The following is a 17,645-nucleotide window of genomic DNA, read 5'->3' as shown; positions in this document are numbered from 1 at the left end:
GCAGGCACAAATCTCAATTGATGCCAATTAATGCCAATAATAGATGATTAGCATCCAATTATTGACTGCTGATTGCCCAATTTGGCGTGCAACTTTCAGTGACCTTTATAGAATCCAGGGTATTCGTGTATGTTATAGAATGCTAGAATTTCATAGGATTTGTTGACTGCATTGGGTTCCATTCCCACTGCAGCTCCTTGCAACTGTGGTCAAGGCACTTAACCCCCTATTGCCTCAGGTACAAAATAAGTACCTGTGTATAATTTGTAAACGGCTTTGACTGTAACAAAAGAAAGATGGCATATCAAACGCCTTTGACAGTATTATGTAAGCCACATTGAGCCTGCAAATAGGTGGGAAAATGTGGGGTACAAATGCAATAAATAAATAAATAAATCCCATTTCCTTTCCCCTATTTTTACAGGTGCATTAAGGAACTGGAGCAGTGCACAATAGGAGAGAAATTGCATTTCCCCTTGATTAGAAAGAGTTTGCCCTGTTTATTCTTTGATTTTCTCTGTTTTAGGGAATGTGCATCTCTGATATCTTTGTATTTTGCACAATAGAGGAGGGGCAAATGCATTTTTGTTTATCCTCTTTCCTCCTGGATTAGACTAATTTTTCGATTCTCTCTCAGTTTTGGGAAATGCACATCTCTCCGATCTCTTGTTATTTGAGACACGCCGTCCTGTTGCAGATTCTCGCTTCAGGGGTTTCCAGTTCAGTCTTATTTACTTCTTTCCCTTCCTAGTCTGCATTTGGTGCTTTTTTGCCTGCGTTTCAAATGCCTGTTTTACATGGGCAGCCTCCCTCCTCCTCCTCCTCCCCCTCCCCCTCCTCCTCCTCTCTTCTTCCCCTCCCAGCTCCGGTTTCCAGCTCTCTTTAGCTCTCCTCCGACACCAAGCGAGGCAGGCAGCGTCTCAGGCTGTAGCGGCCCCGGGGTGGGATCTGAACGGGGAGCAGCGGCCCTGGGGCCCCGAGCCGGCCCTTCCCAGCACCACGATGCACTCCAGGCGGAAAGCGAGCGACACTCTGATAGAGATGACAGCAGCCGGGGAAGGTGAGAGCTGAGGGAAGAAGATCGGGGTCCCGATGGAAGGCCCAGGGTTTGTTGCCTGCCTCGTGGTGGACAGGGACTGGGGAGGTTGCCGGGCTTGGGTGTGACCAGATTCATCTCACGCCTGTACCTTTTCATCCTCTGTATATTGAAACCTCTAACCCACCAGCATGGATCCAGTGGGTGGAAGGAGGGGGGCTGTCTATCACCTTCTAGTGATCTTTTGGGGTGGGTGCGGGTGAGGTCTGGTGACTGATATTTTCCACTCTGTGACTGTCTTGATGTCATTCCTGGCAAAGCTGGGGGGGGGGGGGGGGGGGGGGGAGAGAAGTACGTGCTGAAGGCATAACAGCATAACTGGATCTGAAGGCGTTTAAGTATATGAAGTAACTGTTTCATACAAGCTAAGTGGATCTGAGGCGATCCCCAAGGGCAGACATGGTGAGATTAAGGTAACACTCTGACCCTGCCCCTTAGATGAAGAAACCTCTGGCACCGGGGAATGGTGGAGGGGGGGGGGGAGGGGGGAAATCCCTTTCACTACCCAACCACAGCCCATACAAAACCTGGAGAGCTTCTGGGAGCTTTGTCACAGTTTCCTCTTTGGGAAAGTAAATTATAAAGCTTCACATCCTGCACCTGGGTTTTCACTTCTTATAAAACTCTGTAAGATTATTTGTTGTGTTTTTTTTAGCTGTCAACAAAATTACCAAAGATATTTTCTACTGTAGCTTTAAAGAAAGAATATGTTTATTGATGCCTTCTGAGTGTAAAGTGGTGAAACTAAGGACAGTGTGGGATTGGATTTGCACAGGCTCTTGAGAGCCGATTGCGGTAGCCACTAGATTCATATATTCACTTCTGAGTTTCAAGGCAACTTTAGCTTGATTTTTAGACCCAATGATGAATATTGGTTTTGGAAGCCTTTAAAACCAGACAGCTGTGTCCTTCAAAGACTGGATATGAGGTGACCATCCCTTCAGTTCAAATGATCTATTTAGATTTTGCTCACACCTTTTTCAGTAGTAGCTCAAGGTGGGTTACATTCAGGTACACTGGATATTTCTCTGTCGCAGGAGGGCTCACAATCTAAGTTTATACCTGAGGCAATGGAGAGTTAAGTGACTTGCCCAAGATCACAAGGAGCAGCAGTGGGATTTGAACCAGCCACCTCTGGATTTCAAGACCAGTGCTCAAACCAGAGACCACTCCATTCCTCCACACAGATGATGTGCATAATAAGTGGAAGAAAAATTTCCCTTACTAGGCTTTGCCTGATCACTTATTGATCTGATTTTCAAAAACGCTGAACTGGATAGTGGCTCCTTATCTGGGCTCTGCCTGAATTTTCTGTGGCTTTTTCTAAATTTAATGCTGCTGGAAAATGATTGCGCCCGGGTGGAGTGAGGGAGAAGCTTGGAAGTTCCATCAAACTCAGGGATCCTTTTACTAAAGGGTGTTAAATCCGAATGCGTGCTTAGCACAGGAAAAACAAGCTAATGCAAAACATAGTGTTTTGTGGTATTTTGCCTGTTAGACCATGCTAACATACATACTAGCTATTTTTAAAAGATATTTTTGGAGGGGGGTATGCCATGGGTGGGAGAATGGGTTTTGAAGCATTAACCAGCTAGCATGTTTGCATTAGTGTGAACTAACTGGCTAACTTGGAGTTAACACGAGACCTCTTCCGTCTCCAAAGGGCTAACATTTTACAGGTACTTGCACTAATGCGAACATTAGCACATGATCTGAAAAAAAAAGAGATATTAAAAAAGCCATAAATTATGCTGTGCTAAAGCTTGGCTTAGTGCATGCGAAAGTCCTGAGTTAGGACTCGCTAAGCCCAGATTTCAGCACATTTTAGTAAAAGGCCTCTCTGTGTGTATTTGAATGTTGTGCGAGTAGCTATGAGGATAAAACTAAGAAAGCAAAAAGACTGGCCTAACTGAAACTGCATGGCTTCATGTATTCAATACCACCACTTCTGCGGAATTAGAAGTGGTACAGAGAAGGGCGATGAAAATGATAAAGGGGATGGGATGACTTCCCTATGAGGAAAGGCTAAAGCGGCTATGGCTCTTCAGCTTGGAGAAGAGATGGCTGAGGGGAGATATGATAGAGGTCTATAAAATAGTGAGTGGAATGGAACGGGTAGATGTGAATCGCTTGTTTACTCTTTCCAAAAATACGAGGACTAGGGGGTATGCAAATAAGCTACTAAGAAGTAAATTTAAAACAAACTGGAGAAAATAATTCTTCACTCAATGTGTAATTAAACTCTGGAATTCGTTGCCAGAGAATGTGGTAAAAGCAGTTGGCTTAGCAGGGTTTAAAAAAGGTTTTGATAATTTCCTAAAAGAAAAGTCCATATGCCATTATTAACATGAACTTGGGGAAAATCCACTGCTTATTTCTAGGATACTGTAAAATATATACGGCTTTACTTTCTCCAATGATATTGTACAAACTACCAAAATATAATAGGAGAATCTATCTCAGAACACTTGTAGATTGCAACGGAGGTGGAGTCTCATACCACTTGCCACGCTTTCTCATATCACTCCCATGGATCAACCTTTAATCATTGACTCAAACCACCTCCACCCTATTGTTGCAGTTACAATTCATATATCAACCTGTGCTGTCTACTTTGTCACATAAAAATATATTCCAAAGACACTTAGCTTAAAGAGCCGATGTGCTCAACGTTCCAAACTGGTGTGTGTATATGCCCCGACAGGTGCCTGTTTCGCCACGCTTCGTCAAAGGGGGTTCTCACACCATTTAGCTATGCTATTGTGTATCTCATCGCAGTTTCGACACATAATAGCTAAATGGTGTGAGAACCCCCTTTGACGAAGCGTGGCGAAACAGGCACCTGTCGGGGCATATACACACACCAGTTTGGAACGTTGAGCACATCGGCTCTTTAAGCTAAGTGTCTTTGGAATATATTTTTATGTGACAAAGTAGACAGCACAGGTTGATATATGAATTGTAACTGCAACAATAGGGTGGAGGTGGTTTGAGTCAATGATTAAAGGTTGATCCATGGGAGTGATATGAGAAAGCGTGCCAAGTGGTATGAGACTCCACCTCCGTTGCAATCTACAAGTGTTCTGAGATAGATTCTCCTATTATATTTTGGTATTTCTAGGATAAGCAGCATAAAATGTATTGTATTGTTTTGAGATCTTGCCAGGTACTTGTAACCTGGATTGGCCATGGTTGGAAACAAGATTCTGGCCTTGATGGACCTTCGGTCTGTCCCAGTATGGCACTGAACATATGTGGATAATTTAAATGCCAAGCTCAGTGTTTAAATATTAACCCTAGGGCCGGTGTTAAACATGATGGGCCCAGAGCAGAAAAGGAGGCCATGAAACCCCCCAGCAGGCTGTGTCTCCTTAGCCAGACTTGAAGCCCCTTGCAGCATGGGGGTCCAGAGCAACTGCCCTATTTGCACCCCCTAATACCAGCCCTGATTGACTCAACTTGCTCATTTCGGCCCTGTCACTGTCTTTGAAAGTCAGATGATGTGTTGTATTGTGTAAGAAACCCGAATGATCTATTCTCTGGCTGCATTGACCAGGAACAGTTGTCCACCTCAGGAAAGGTGTGCCACAGCTTGCTCGATTTGCTAACATTTCCAGTACTGCTGGATATGAAGTCTGCTTTTTTTACAAAAATCATTAACATTGAAAAATATCTCCTTTGTGCCAACCACAGAATGTCATCTTCAGCACAGGTATGTGATTTAGGCAGGATGGTGCAGATTATGAAAGAAGTTCTTTCTCTGGCACAATCCCTAATCTGTGCAGCTGCCTGTGTATCTTACCATCATGCTAATTTCAGGGAAGCTGCTTAAGATATATAAATATAATTACTTGTGAATTTACATGCTGTAGGATGGACATTACTGCTTGCTATATGATTTTTTAACATTCTGTAGCATAATTGGGTTTACATGGGGCAGACAGTAGTTTGTTTTAGTCTACTATATTACATCTTAACATTTTTAATTATCTGTCTCCATAAAGTAAATTGATATTTTGACTTCATGTTTACATTTTTGTTCCAAAAAATATTTGTTTGCAAGGTGGAGTGCTTGCCACAAATTTGGCCAGAATCATTTGGTGCCACATCCCAGTCTGTAAAATGATTGGCACGTGTCCCAGTAAGCTGCTTCAGTTGGGCAGGTGGGAAGATGTGACTCGTTTGCGGGTATATCAGACTCCCAGCAGTAACTGCTATGAGAAACCAGCTAAAGTATGTCCCTTAGATTCTTAGCCCCATTCCTCAGTCAAAGGGTGCAAATGGCTTTATCACAATGCCATTACACAGCAGGGCCACCGAGAGATAAATCCGGGTCCAGGGCAAGGAACTTGTCTTGTTCTCTCCACTTAAGGTCCCGCTGCTGCCCCCCCCCCCCCCCCCCAGTGTGGGATCAATCAAAAGTAAAGTCATTGTCTGGCAGGCAGCAGCAATCAAGAAAGACTGCTCTGCCGGCCATGGATCCTTCTTCCTGCTGCGTCCCGCCTCTTGTGAAGTAACTTCCTGTTTCCGCATAGGCAAGACGCGGCAGGAAGAAGGACTCGAGAGCCAGCAGAGCAGTCTCCCTCCGAAATGGCCACGCAGCAAGTGTGAACTTACCACACGACCATTTCTTTTTTGGGGCTTGTAACTAGCCTTCAGTCTGGCCACCCATCTATTTAATGAGGTATGAGGAACTAATACAGTCAGGCTAATATAGAGAAAAAGCACATGATAACTTAAAAGAAGGCAACTTCTTTGGTACTTAAGGATCTTCCCTTTCTCCACACGCAGTACAGAGATGTTACTTAGTATCAATACTTCTGTTACGGATGTTGTTCGTGTCCTTTTTTCATTGACTATAGTATCCGGTTTTCTTGGTTCAGGATTATTTTATTGATGAGAATAGGCACTTTCCAGGGCATTGCCACCTCTTCATTCTCTAGGCTCCCAACAGTCTGTGAGGGTCTCGATCCCACTTGCTTTCCTGATACCAGTGGATGGGACATGGTTGTCTTACTGTGTCATTCTGTACACAGGCCTTCTGACATCTGTACATCACACTCAGTATCAAGATTCGCAACTAGGTCCAGGGAGTTTAGATGATTGAGTCACACTTTCTGCTATGTGCTTTTTTTGTATTGTTGTATGCTTGACTTTGCTTCTAAGGTCTTTTCTATTCAAAATGAATTTCTTTTCTGTTCTATACTTATGTATGTGCTTTTAGTCATATTGTAAACAGCTGTGATCACTGGTTGCTAAGCCGTATATAGAGTTTTAGTAAACTGTAAACTGTTTAGAGTCTGCATTTGTCAGTTCCTTAGTGTCCCTCCGGACCAGCCCAGGATTGGACTGATGGGTTGTGCACGCCTTCAAGCAGGTGGGGACTGAGAAAATACCTGGGCCGGTCCGGAGGGACTAAAGGAAAGCAAATTAGCATGTAAGGTCTAATTTCTCCTTTTACTATTTTCTTCTTTGCTGATGATTGACCATTGTGTCAAGTGTTCACAGTCCTATACTGCAGATTTCCTTTGATATTCTTCTAGTGTTAAGTCCAAGGGCATAGCCAGACCTTGCATTGGGGAGGGGGCCAGAGCCCACGGTGGTGGGGGGCACATTTTGGTCTGCCCCCGCCCTGCCGCTTCCCACCCACTGCCTCAGCGAATACCTTGGCTGGCGGTGACAGAGACCGGCGCTGGACAATGCTTCAGCTGGTGGGGGTTGGGGATCCCCGCCAGCAAACCCAGGGGCCCAGGCCCCCATGGCATCACGTAGCTATGCCACTGGTTAAGTCCCTTGTACAAGTCATTGGTGAGGTCCAATTTGGAGTATTGTGTTCAGTTTTGGAGGTCATAAGGCAGTGGTTCCCAAACCTGTCCTGAGGGAGCCCCAGTCAGTCAGGTTTTCTGGATAACCACGCTGAATATGCATGAGAGAAATTTACATGCAGAGGAAGCAGTGCATGCAAATCAATCTCATGAATATTCATTGCAGATATCCTGACAACCTGACTGGCTAGGGTTCCCCTAGGACAGGTTTGGGAGCTACTGTGCTAAGACTTGAGGTTGTTCAGGGGAAGGCAACAGAAATGATAGGGAGCTTGTGCCAAAAGACATATGAGAAGAGACTTGAAGACCTGAATATGCATACCCTAGAGCAGTGTTTCCCAAGTCCAGTCCTTGCCAGGCAGCTTTTCAGAATTTCCACAATGAATGTGTATGAACTTGATGTGCATGCACTGCTCTATTATATGCAAATTTCTTTCATGCATATTCATTGTGGATATCCTGAAAAGCTGACTGGCAAGGACCGGACTTGGGGAAACACTGCTCGAGCAGGAGTTCTCAATACACCTCGCCAGCAAGGATTTTAGGATTTCCGCAATGAATATGCATGAGATAGATTTGCATAGAATGGAGGCAGGGCGTGCCTCCACTGCTACCTTCATGCTTTTGTTATTATTATTTTTATTAGTTTTAAGTGTAACATCCATCCAAATGCATTACAAAGTAACTGCCATTCCATAAGACGAACCATAAGATATATCAAACATATAACTACAATACTGGTACAGATCATAAAATCGAATTAAGTATACAACAGGTATACAAAAATGGAAAAGGCATGAAAATAAACGATAATTTGGAGGGAAAAATAAACAGAGGGGAAAATGAAGAAAGGGAAGAAAGAGGAAAAGGGGATCAGATGGTTGTGCTCAGATGACTACCTATCAGTATTTGATTCCAAATAGTGCTGCAGGGTTAACCAAACTTTGTTATTAGACATCTGGAAGTGACCAGTGTAGGCCGTACAATATTTATGAATTAGTATAACACTAGTACAAAAGGCCCGTTTCAGACAGAAATGAAACGGGCGCTAGCAAGGTTTTCGGCGCTGGTCCTGGCAGGCAACGTTGAGGGCAGGCTACAGAATTAGTGGCCTTTGACTGAGGGTTCAGTGGTGGATACGGGCTGGCTCGGTGTGACGGCGACGTTGCTGTAGGAGCGCCGAACGGAGGCAAGAGAAAAATAGAAAGGGGGGTGGGGGAGCATGAGTTCTCAGCGCCAAATCTCACCTGGTCCCCCAGATACTTGCAGTTTCCGTTTCAGGCGGCCGCCAGAGGCAGGAAAACAACCCCCTCGCCATGTGTGAAAACAAAACAGCTGACGTCGGACGGAGGGAGAGGGGGAGCGGCGGCGATGTGCGCTGGAGGCTTCAATAGTGGGTGCGGCGATGCGATTTGCTGAGTGTCATAGCCCCGCCCTCAACGTCATCACGTTCAGACGCGAGGGCGGGCAGACACTCGGGGGAAATTCCAATCTCTGCCACCTTGGAAGTTGCAGCTTGGATTAGAACGTTGGGGTTGCGAATTATGTCCGGAAGGGGCGTGGCTGAGTGTGGGTCTATGAGTGACAGTGGAGTGAGAGTGAGTGGTGCTGACAGCCTAGCCTACCAACAGTGCAGGGCTTCAATGTTTCCCTGCCATAGAGTGAGCTTCAGAATGTTTGAGGTGAGAATTATGTATATAGATTATTCCACCAAAAATGAATGTTGAGGTTTGAGTTGTTCTTCCAATTGGATAAAATATATTTGAGAGTTATTGCTACCAATGTGTCAAAACGTTTAGAATCATACCCATCCAAAAAAAATGATCCAACGTTATTGAACCAAATATTATCTTTGCAGGGGTGAGAATTTCAGTTAAGTTGATAAGTGGGGCAAGGAGAAAGTGGATGAGGGAGGGAGGGAGGAAAGGAGAGAGATGAAATTTTGCTTTCATCATCCGGGGGTCACATTAATTATATATTTATTAGCGACCAGAAAATTACAGGATTCTCCAACAGAACAATACAAAAAAAAAAGCTACAGATATTTTCATTTTATATACCAGTTGGTTCGAAGTAACAACTTATCCATCCCACATCAGCCAATTTACATTAATGTCCTCCCTCCAGTTTAAGTGCAAATCAATTCAGTTTTAAGTGGGATCATATATGATAAAAGTTTGGGAAGCACTGGTGGGTCGTTTGAGTAAGTGATCTTATGTCCCAGAAGAAAACATCTGCATGTTTCATCTACTAGGCCTCTAGCATGTGGGTTGTTCAGTTTCATCACTGAGTCATTCTGCTGAATTGGCATTGTTAAGGATATTTTATTTCTGTCTTGACTTCCAGTGAGACTCTGGGGGATGAGTTTGCAGTATGTTTGTGGGGGATGAGTTTGCAGTATGTTTGTAGGTTAGACTCTTTGTTCTAACCTGTGTCAGTTTAAACTAACATTCCCAAGACAAATAGCATCTCTTCGGTCCTACAGGTATCAGGTTGTTCTGACCTGAGGGAGGGAGTGTTACCTCTGACAATCTAGTCAAATTTTATAATTGGATGCTTCTGTCCGAAGTCCGTTTTATGAAGGCAGGGAGGTTTAGCAGATACAAGAAATCAAAACTAATCAACCCTCACCCACATCAAAACATGCAATATATTTATTTATACAGTTTTATGGACCATCATATAGCAAGTTCAAGAGAGGCAATTAACAATCAGCCTCACCTAATGACTTTGATAGAAACACTCGAAAGAAATCATCAATCCATTCAACATAACTTCAAAAAGTGCAGTTAATCTTCAACCAACTGAAACAAAATAAATTATTTCAAAAATAAGAGTTCAACTTGGTTGTATCAAAATGCAGTAGCAGTAATCCTCATCATCATCAAACTCACTATTGGGTGAAAAATGCTATAGTCACTGACATGATCGTGTTTTGAGTGGTCAAATCATTCTGTATCAGGGCTGTATCACTAAAAACAACACATACACAAGTATTTCTAACGTCATTCATATTACATAAAAATCTATTGCATAACATACGTTCAGCTGTTTTTGTGCGTTACACACTAACCCTACTTTCTTGGATCATGTCTTTATCAAGACTGTTTTCCAGTGATTACATTTTCCTATACTCTTCAGTGATTTTGTGTACAGAGCCCTGATGTAGGCTTCACACCGCAACACAGTGCTGTATCGGGTCCTGAAGAATAAAGGTTTTATTCATATATTCCTCATTCTTCTGTTTCTTTACGGAAGAGCCCTGCTGGTCAAACTACTCCTTTTGTTGGTTTTTGTTGACGTCGTGGAATATGGTCCTCCGCTTTTGCAGTGTTCCTCCATAACATACTTTCAGCAATTGTCCATCTATTAACGATTGATCATTCCTGCAAATAAAAATGGTGCCTAGGTTAAATACAAATTTCCACTTCACTCAACCAATCAAACATATTGGAGGGACAAGTAGACCAATCATAGCAACATTATAAATGTCAATCACAACAGAGGGAGCTATTCGAGTTCTGTTCTGACCTGAGGAAAGGCGTGCTATCTCTCAAAATCTAGTCAAATTTTATAATTGGACGTCTCTGTTGATAGTGCAGAACATGCCTATTTTATAAGTCCCCGATCTGAGTAACATAGTATTTTATCTATGTAAGATTGAAAAGTTGAAATGAATAAAAATTGCAAGTTAAAAGGAAGTTGAGTACTTACATTTTTATACTGAGAGAACTGGACTAACAATGTTTATGGTGAGTACTCGGTAAACAGCTTTTCTAAAAGTCACCTCTGAAAGTCCAACATTTACTGGACCTAACATTTGCTGCGAGGGGGTGATTCTGGATGAGTTTCTTCTCTTGAGATCTCATAGAGTGAACTGAAGTGCTTTTTTTATGGTTAAGTATATGCAGTCATATATCCCCCCTTCAATCTGTTCAGAACTCTGCTGCACGTCTTATATTCCGCCTGAACCGATATACTCATATCACCCCTCTTCTCAGGTCACTTCACTGGCTTCCAATCAGATACCGCATACAATTCAAGCTTCTCCTTCTTACCTACAAATGCACTCAGTCTGCAGCCCCTCATTACCTCTCTACCCTCATTTCCCCTTACGTTCCCGCCCGTAACCTCCGCTCACAGGACAAATCCCTCCTCTCAGTGCCCTTCTCCACCACCGCCAACTCCAGGCTCCGCTCATTCTGCCTCGCCTCACCCTATGCTTGGAATAAACTTCCTGAGCCCTTACGCCAAGCCCCCTCCCTACCCATCTTCAAATCTTTGCTCAAAGCCCACCTCTTCAATGTTGCTTTCGGCACCTAACCTTTATACCTTTCAGGAAATCTAGACTGCCCCTATTTGACTGACTGTACATTTGTCCTTTAGATTGTAAGCTCCTTTGAGCAGGGACTGTCCTTCTATGTTAAATTGTACAGCGCTGCGTAACCCTAGTAGCGCTTTAGAAATGTCAAGTAGTAGTAGTAGCAGTCATGCATTTTATAAAATACATTTGTACCAGGAATCATAATTCTGCTTTTGCTCCAGCCTAGCTACATCCCTCAGTAATGCCTGTGCAGATAACTTAAAAGAAGGCACACGCTTTACATGTGTCTATCCCCGCACAATGCTTTGACACTCTTTTCTGTGTGAAAAACAGGCTTTATGTTTGTCTTTATTTGATTTGATTAACTGCCCTTTGCTAATCGCATCAGGGTGGTGTACAGTATAAATATAGAGATAAATCCAGAATAAAATGCATTAATAAAATTAAAAACATAGAACCAAATAGAATATCCACAAATCATTCAAAACAACAGACAGAAAAACAAAACCACCTATAAAATACAAACATGTATAAATTTACAACATAGTATGACATCCAAAAATGAAATTAATACAAATAAAATCATCATTAAAAAATAGATCAACCACATGAGGAAAAACAGCACAACATAAAACCACGGCACAGCCTGGCATGCACACAATCCACCCAGTAGACTCCCAGTGAAAAATGTGGGAAAGCCTATGGAAAATGCATTAGAGAATTACCCTCAAGATATATCCATTTAGATCATTAAGGGGGTATTTTACTAAACTGTGGTAACGTTTTTAGCGCGCAGTAGAAATCAGCTGGTGGTAAACGCTGAGATGCCCATGGGCGTCCTATAGGCGTCTTGGCATTTACCGCCAGCTGAATTTTACTGCCAGATAAAAATGCTACCATGGCTTAGTAAAAGACCTCCTAAAAAGTTATCACCTTTGGCAATCAGGTTAACATATACGGGTTGGGTTTTGCCTCTCATTTTGTGGCTCAGTAAAATATTAATGCATGGTATTGTATACCCATTGCCTTGCTTCCTTCATTGGTTTTTTGATAGTTTAAATAAACATCTTGAGTATTATGAAATGGAAAGTGAAGGTTTCCAGTTTGGAACCAAGCCCAGCTTCTTCACTGAGCACTGTCTGTGCATAAAAATGGCGATCAGTTATATTTTGGGCTTCAGTTCTGTAACTGTGGCAGTACACAAAATCTCAGGTACAGTCATTCACTGCAGAGTGAGAAGAGAACACAAACTTTTTTGGTTCACGGCACCCTTAATGTCTGAGCAATTTTTCGCTGCACTCTCCCCAGCCACACAGGCCTCCGCCCCCCCCCCCCCCCTCCACGGCCACAGCATCTATGTATTATCAGACTAAGAACAGCATTTCTCTAAAGTTTACCTCTTCCAAATGGTGCAGTGTGCTCAGCCTCCACCCTCTAAGGACAAAACAAACAAATGCCTTCCCATCACACCCCTTCCTCCCTAACCCTCCCACTGTCCCCTTCTCACACTACTGGGTAAGAATGTCATGTTTCAAAATGTGCACTTTCCTTTCTACCTCTCCTCTCTTATCTCAAAATTCAAAATGAGTGGATCCCCTTTAAGTAGAACCAATTCTATGCCATAATTCAACATATTTACTTGTGACATTTATATCCCACATTATCCCAAACAAGTTTGAGTTCAATGTGGCTTACAATAAACAGTATAAGGTACATAAAGAATAATACATAAGAAATTTGTTGTAAGAATCCAATTTTACAATACAGTATCAAACGTACTGAGATAGCTATGGATGTTTAACTTTTAGAAAATCTATTATGAATGAGAAATTATATATGAAGCTAAGAGAAGGTTAATGGTAAATAGAGTAATAACCAATTCAGGTAATCATAAGTTGTTTGAGATATGGTTGTTCTTTGTGAGGCTTTCAGGATTCGGTTCAATGTCTTGCTCTTAACACATTCCCTCTTGTTCCCTCTGTACATGTTTAAGCTCCTCATCCCCTATGTCCCTTCATGGGCTCTTAGATCATAAGACAGTCCTTTTCTTTATCCTATATATGGTACACCTCACTCACTCCATTCTTTACCCATCACCACTCTCATTCTCACCAATTACACTTCAGATTTAATTTTCAGCTCATAGTAATTGTTTCCTCACAGTACCTATCCCCCTATCAACATCCACACAAAACATCTGCACCACCGACAAATCCCACTCACACCAACATTGTAACTGGAGAGAACGAAGCTTTTAGGGAGCTCCTGTACTCACTGGCTGTTCAGTTCATTAAATCAAACATAACAGTCAAGCCTTTTGAGTCCAAGCACAAGAACCAGCAGTGTCCCTCCAGCCAATGTTCAATAAGTGAAAAAGGCACACCGCCTCATGAATCACTCTAAAGGCTAAGCACTGCCTTCAGCCTGTCCCAGAAGCCTTCTTTACACATCCACTTCCTTTTCTCGCATAGGTGGGATGCTGTACAAATAAGGCTTCGGGGGCAGGACAAAGGTAGTGCTTACATCACTGCTGGCAGCATACTATGAGCGGGCGGGCGGGCAGGGCAAGGTGGAGAGAGGAAGAAGAACAATATCTTACCAATTGTTCCAGCGCTCGGTGTGTTAACTCCCATCTGCCCCGCGGCACCCCTGTGAGTTTGCGACAGTGCACTGGGGTGCCTTGGCACACAGTTTGGGAAACGCTGTGTTAGCCAATCAGGGGCATAATTGAATGCGAACGCCCATCTCCGAGGACGGGTACGCGAAGGGGTAGGACAGACCGTATTTTCGAAAAAGATGGGCGACCATATTTTGTTTCGATAATACGGTTGGTGCCAGGCAAATGCATCGGATTTGGGCGGATTTGAGCTGGGCGGTATCGGTTTTCAGCGATAATGGAAACCGAAGGCGCCCAGCTCAAAAACGAACACATCCAAGGCATTTGGTCGTGGGAGGGGCCAGGATTCGTAGTGCACTGGTCCCCCTCATATGCCAGGACACCAACCGGGCACCCTAGGGGGCACTTGTAAAAAGTAAAAAATTAAAATACCTCCCAAGTCCATAGCTCCCTTCCCTTGGGTGCTGAGCCCCCCAAATCCCCCCAAAACCCACTCCCCACAACTCTACACCATTACCATAGCACTTATGGGTGAAGGGGGGCACCTAGATGTGAGTACAGTTGGTTTTGGTGGGGGGGGGGGGGGGTTGGAGGGATCCCATTTACCAGCACAAGTGTAACAGGTGGTGGGGGGGGGGGGATGGGCCTGGGTTCACCTGCCTGAAGTGCACTGCACCCACTAACAACTGCTCCAGGGACCCGCATACTGCTGTGATGGAGCTGGGTTTGACATTTGAGGCTGGCATACAGGCTGGAAAAAAAAAGGTTTTAAAGTTTTTTTTTTTTGGTGGGAGGGGGTTAGTGACCACTGGGGGAGGTAATGGAGGTCATCCCCGATTCCCTCGGGTAGTCATCTGGGCAGTTGGGGCACTTTTGTTGACTTGTTCGAGAAAAAAAAAGGTCCAAAAAAGTGGCCCAAATTCTCGCTTCTGCCACCCTTCTTTTTTCCATTATCGGCCGAGCGCGCCCATCTCTCCTCTGACGATAAACACGCCCTAGTCCCGCCTTCACCACGCCTCCAACACGCCCCCGTCAACTTTGTTTTTTTCCCATGACAGACTGCAGTTGGAGGCGCCCAAAATCGGCTTTTGATTATACCGATTTGGGCACCCACGGGAAAAAAGCGCCCATCTCCCGATTTGGGTCGAAATATGGGCGTCTTTCTCTTTCGAAAATAAGCCTGAATATCTTTCATGTTGAAAAAGACTGTTTTCCTCAGATGGAGCAGCACAGCTCTTGTGGAAAGGATGCAGTGTAGGGAAAGTCAAGATTTTAACCAGTAAAACAGGTAAATTAGTAGAAGAAAATGCCACAACAAGAGTCTGGAAGCATAAAGTAATTTTCATCCCCTGAGGAAAAGCTTATAATGTTGCCTCAGTGTAGAGAATACTCAGTAAGGCACAGAAGATTATTTACAAACCCATAAACTAAGCTTTGCTTTACAGGCCTGGATTGTAAACATAAATTTCAGATAAGCTATTTGATAAGGTGATTGTAAAGGTTACCATAACTGTTGTATAGTCCTTAAGATTTACAGCTCTTAGCAAGTAGTTAATGTGGAAGGAGAAACAGAATAATGATTTTAGTGATTGTAGTGACAATGAGTGTATTTTCTATGAAAACTGAGAAAACCATTTGTGCCACCTTATTTTTAATGATGTGTGATCTTCTCTTTTTTTACTCAGTTTTCTGAAAGTTGTGTTTTTCCCTAATATTTTATGTGTTTGTGTTGTGCCTTGTTAACTTTGAATTTGAATTTTCAGGACATGGTGTGAGGGAGGAAACTGGGGGGGGGGGGGGTGTTTAGAATTTGAGGAATGACAGGAGTGTGGTTTTTTTTTTTTTTCGGCTCCACAAATGTACAGTTCTTTTGTTCTGGTTGGACTGTAAGTCCTTCAGGGACAGGGCACTACCTGGAGGGGCATAATCGAATGGAGATGACCATCTCTAAGGGCGTCCATTTCTAAGGACGTGCCGGCGAAGGGGCGGGGCAACCCTTATTATCGAAACAAGATGGACGTCCATCTTTCGTTTCGATAATACGGTCGGGGACGCCCAAATCTCAGCATTTAGGTCAACCTTAGAGATGGTCGACCTAAATGTTGAGATGGTCGACCTTAGAGATGGTCGTCCCCGTTTTTTCGACGATAATGGAAACCGAGGACGACCATCTCAAAAACGACCAAATCCAAGCCATTTGGTCGTGGGAGGAGCCAGCATTCGTAGTGCACTAGTCCCCCTCACATGCCAGGACACCAACCGGGCACCCTAGGGGTCACTGCAGTGGACTTCACAAATTGCTGCCAGGTGCATAGCTCCCTTACCTTGTGTGCTGACCCCCCCCCAAAAAAAAAACCACTCCCCATAACTGTACACCACTACCATAGCCTTTAGGGATGAAGGGAGGCACCCACATGTGGGTACAGTGGGTTTTGGAGGGCTACCATTTACCACAAGTGTAACAGGTGGGGGTGGGGGGGTGGGCCTGGGTCCGTCTGCCTGAAGTGCAGTGCACCCACTAAAAACTGCTCCAGGGACCTGCATACTGCTGTGATGGAGCTGGGTATGACATTTGAGGCTGGTATAGTGGCTGAAAAAATGTTTTTTTTTTTTAAATTTATTTATTTATCATTTATATATACTTTACAAGTTTCAACACTTAACAGAAAAATAATGCAAATGGTTATATTATCAAAAGGAAAAAAAAAAGAAAAGAGAAAAATTTTTTTTTCTCTTATAGGTACAGATTCCTCATTAACATCATAAAAGTCCACAAATTCTGGAGTTCAATAACCCAACTAGGGAGAACAGAAAGGTAAATATTATAACAAACTTAGATCAAGTCAGAAGCGTTTACAAGCTAGTTACAACAACTTCTTGAGAAACCTTTTTTGATGTAATAAAAGAGGATAATTGAGAAGGTTCAAAATAAACATATTTTTCAGTTTGATACAAGACCAAGCACTTGCAGGGATACTTTAAATAAAAAGTTGCACCAAGTTGCAAAGTTTCCTGTTTCAGTTGAAGAAATTTCTGTCTACGTTTTTGTGTCTCACGTGCTAAGTCAGGAAATATTCGTACTAGAAGACCTTTAAATAGTTTTCCCCTTACTTGAAAATTTTTTTTTAATGTCCAGACCTTGTCTGTGAGTAACGCAAACGTTACTAATAAAGTGGATGGTACAACTTGTTCTGAATCGGATGTTTCCAGAATGGCCGATAAATCGAGCGCCTGATTACAAACTTGAACTTGAGGATTTTTCTCAATCTTTAAGGGAATGTAAAAGGCCTGTGACACTGGAGGAATAGAGTCTTCAGTTATATCAAAAATTTCTTTATAATAAGTCTTCAGCATTTCCCTTGGGGAGATCATAGGATGAAATGGGAAATTTATAAGACGTAAATTATTTCCACGTAGAGCATTTTCCATAAACTCTGACTTCCTCCTCAGGTTCACTAAGTCCTTAACCATCGTGGTTTGTACTGATTGTGTTTGTTGAAATTCCTTTTCCACCTTATTTACCCGAGTTTCCAATGATTTTATTACTGTGTCCATTTCTCTCACTTTCCCTTCAACCACAATTATATCTTCCTTCATTTGCTTTATTTGAGGGCATATCGCCTTACCCAGCTCTGCTATTAACATCCAAAGACTGTCCAAGGTAACATCCACAGGTTTTCTTTGAAAAAAAGTAAATAAAGTATCTGCAGGCTCACCCTTTTGTTGAAATTCCGTCTCAGTTACTCCCCGTCCCTCCTCAGTAGATCTCAATGTGGTGGATGC

General features: G+C 43.1%; 1 protein-coding gene across 5 annotated transcripts in view; it reads left to right on the top strand.

Annotated features, from left to right (window-relative positions):
• Positions 1-899: 899 nt before the first annotated feature.
• ANO5 (anoctamin 5) overlaps positions 900-17,645 on the top strand; it is a 121,223-nt gene continuing 104,477 nt past the window's right edge. For all 5 annotated transcript variants that reach the window (XM_030200707.1, XM_030200708.1, XM_030200706.1 and 2 more), the window contains exon 1: positions 900-1,060. In XM_030200707.1, coding sequence (XP_030056567.1) covers positions 1,003-1,060 — 58 coding nt within the window. In that variant the 5' untranslated portion in view covers positions 900-1,002. The remainder of the gene's footprint in view (positions 1,061-17,645) is intronic.

This window comes from Microcaecilia unicolor, chromosome 4, assembly GCF_901765095.1.
Source record: "Microcaecilia unicolor chromosome 4, aMicUni1.1, whole genome shotgun sequence".
In the NCBI taxonomy this organism is placed as follows: domain Eukaryota; kingdom Metazoa; phylum Chordata; class Amphibia; order Gymnophiona; family Siphonopidae; genus Microcaecilia; species Microcaecilia unicolor.
This window is presented reverse-complemented; position numbering and strand designations above follow the sequence as displayed.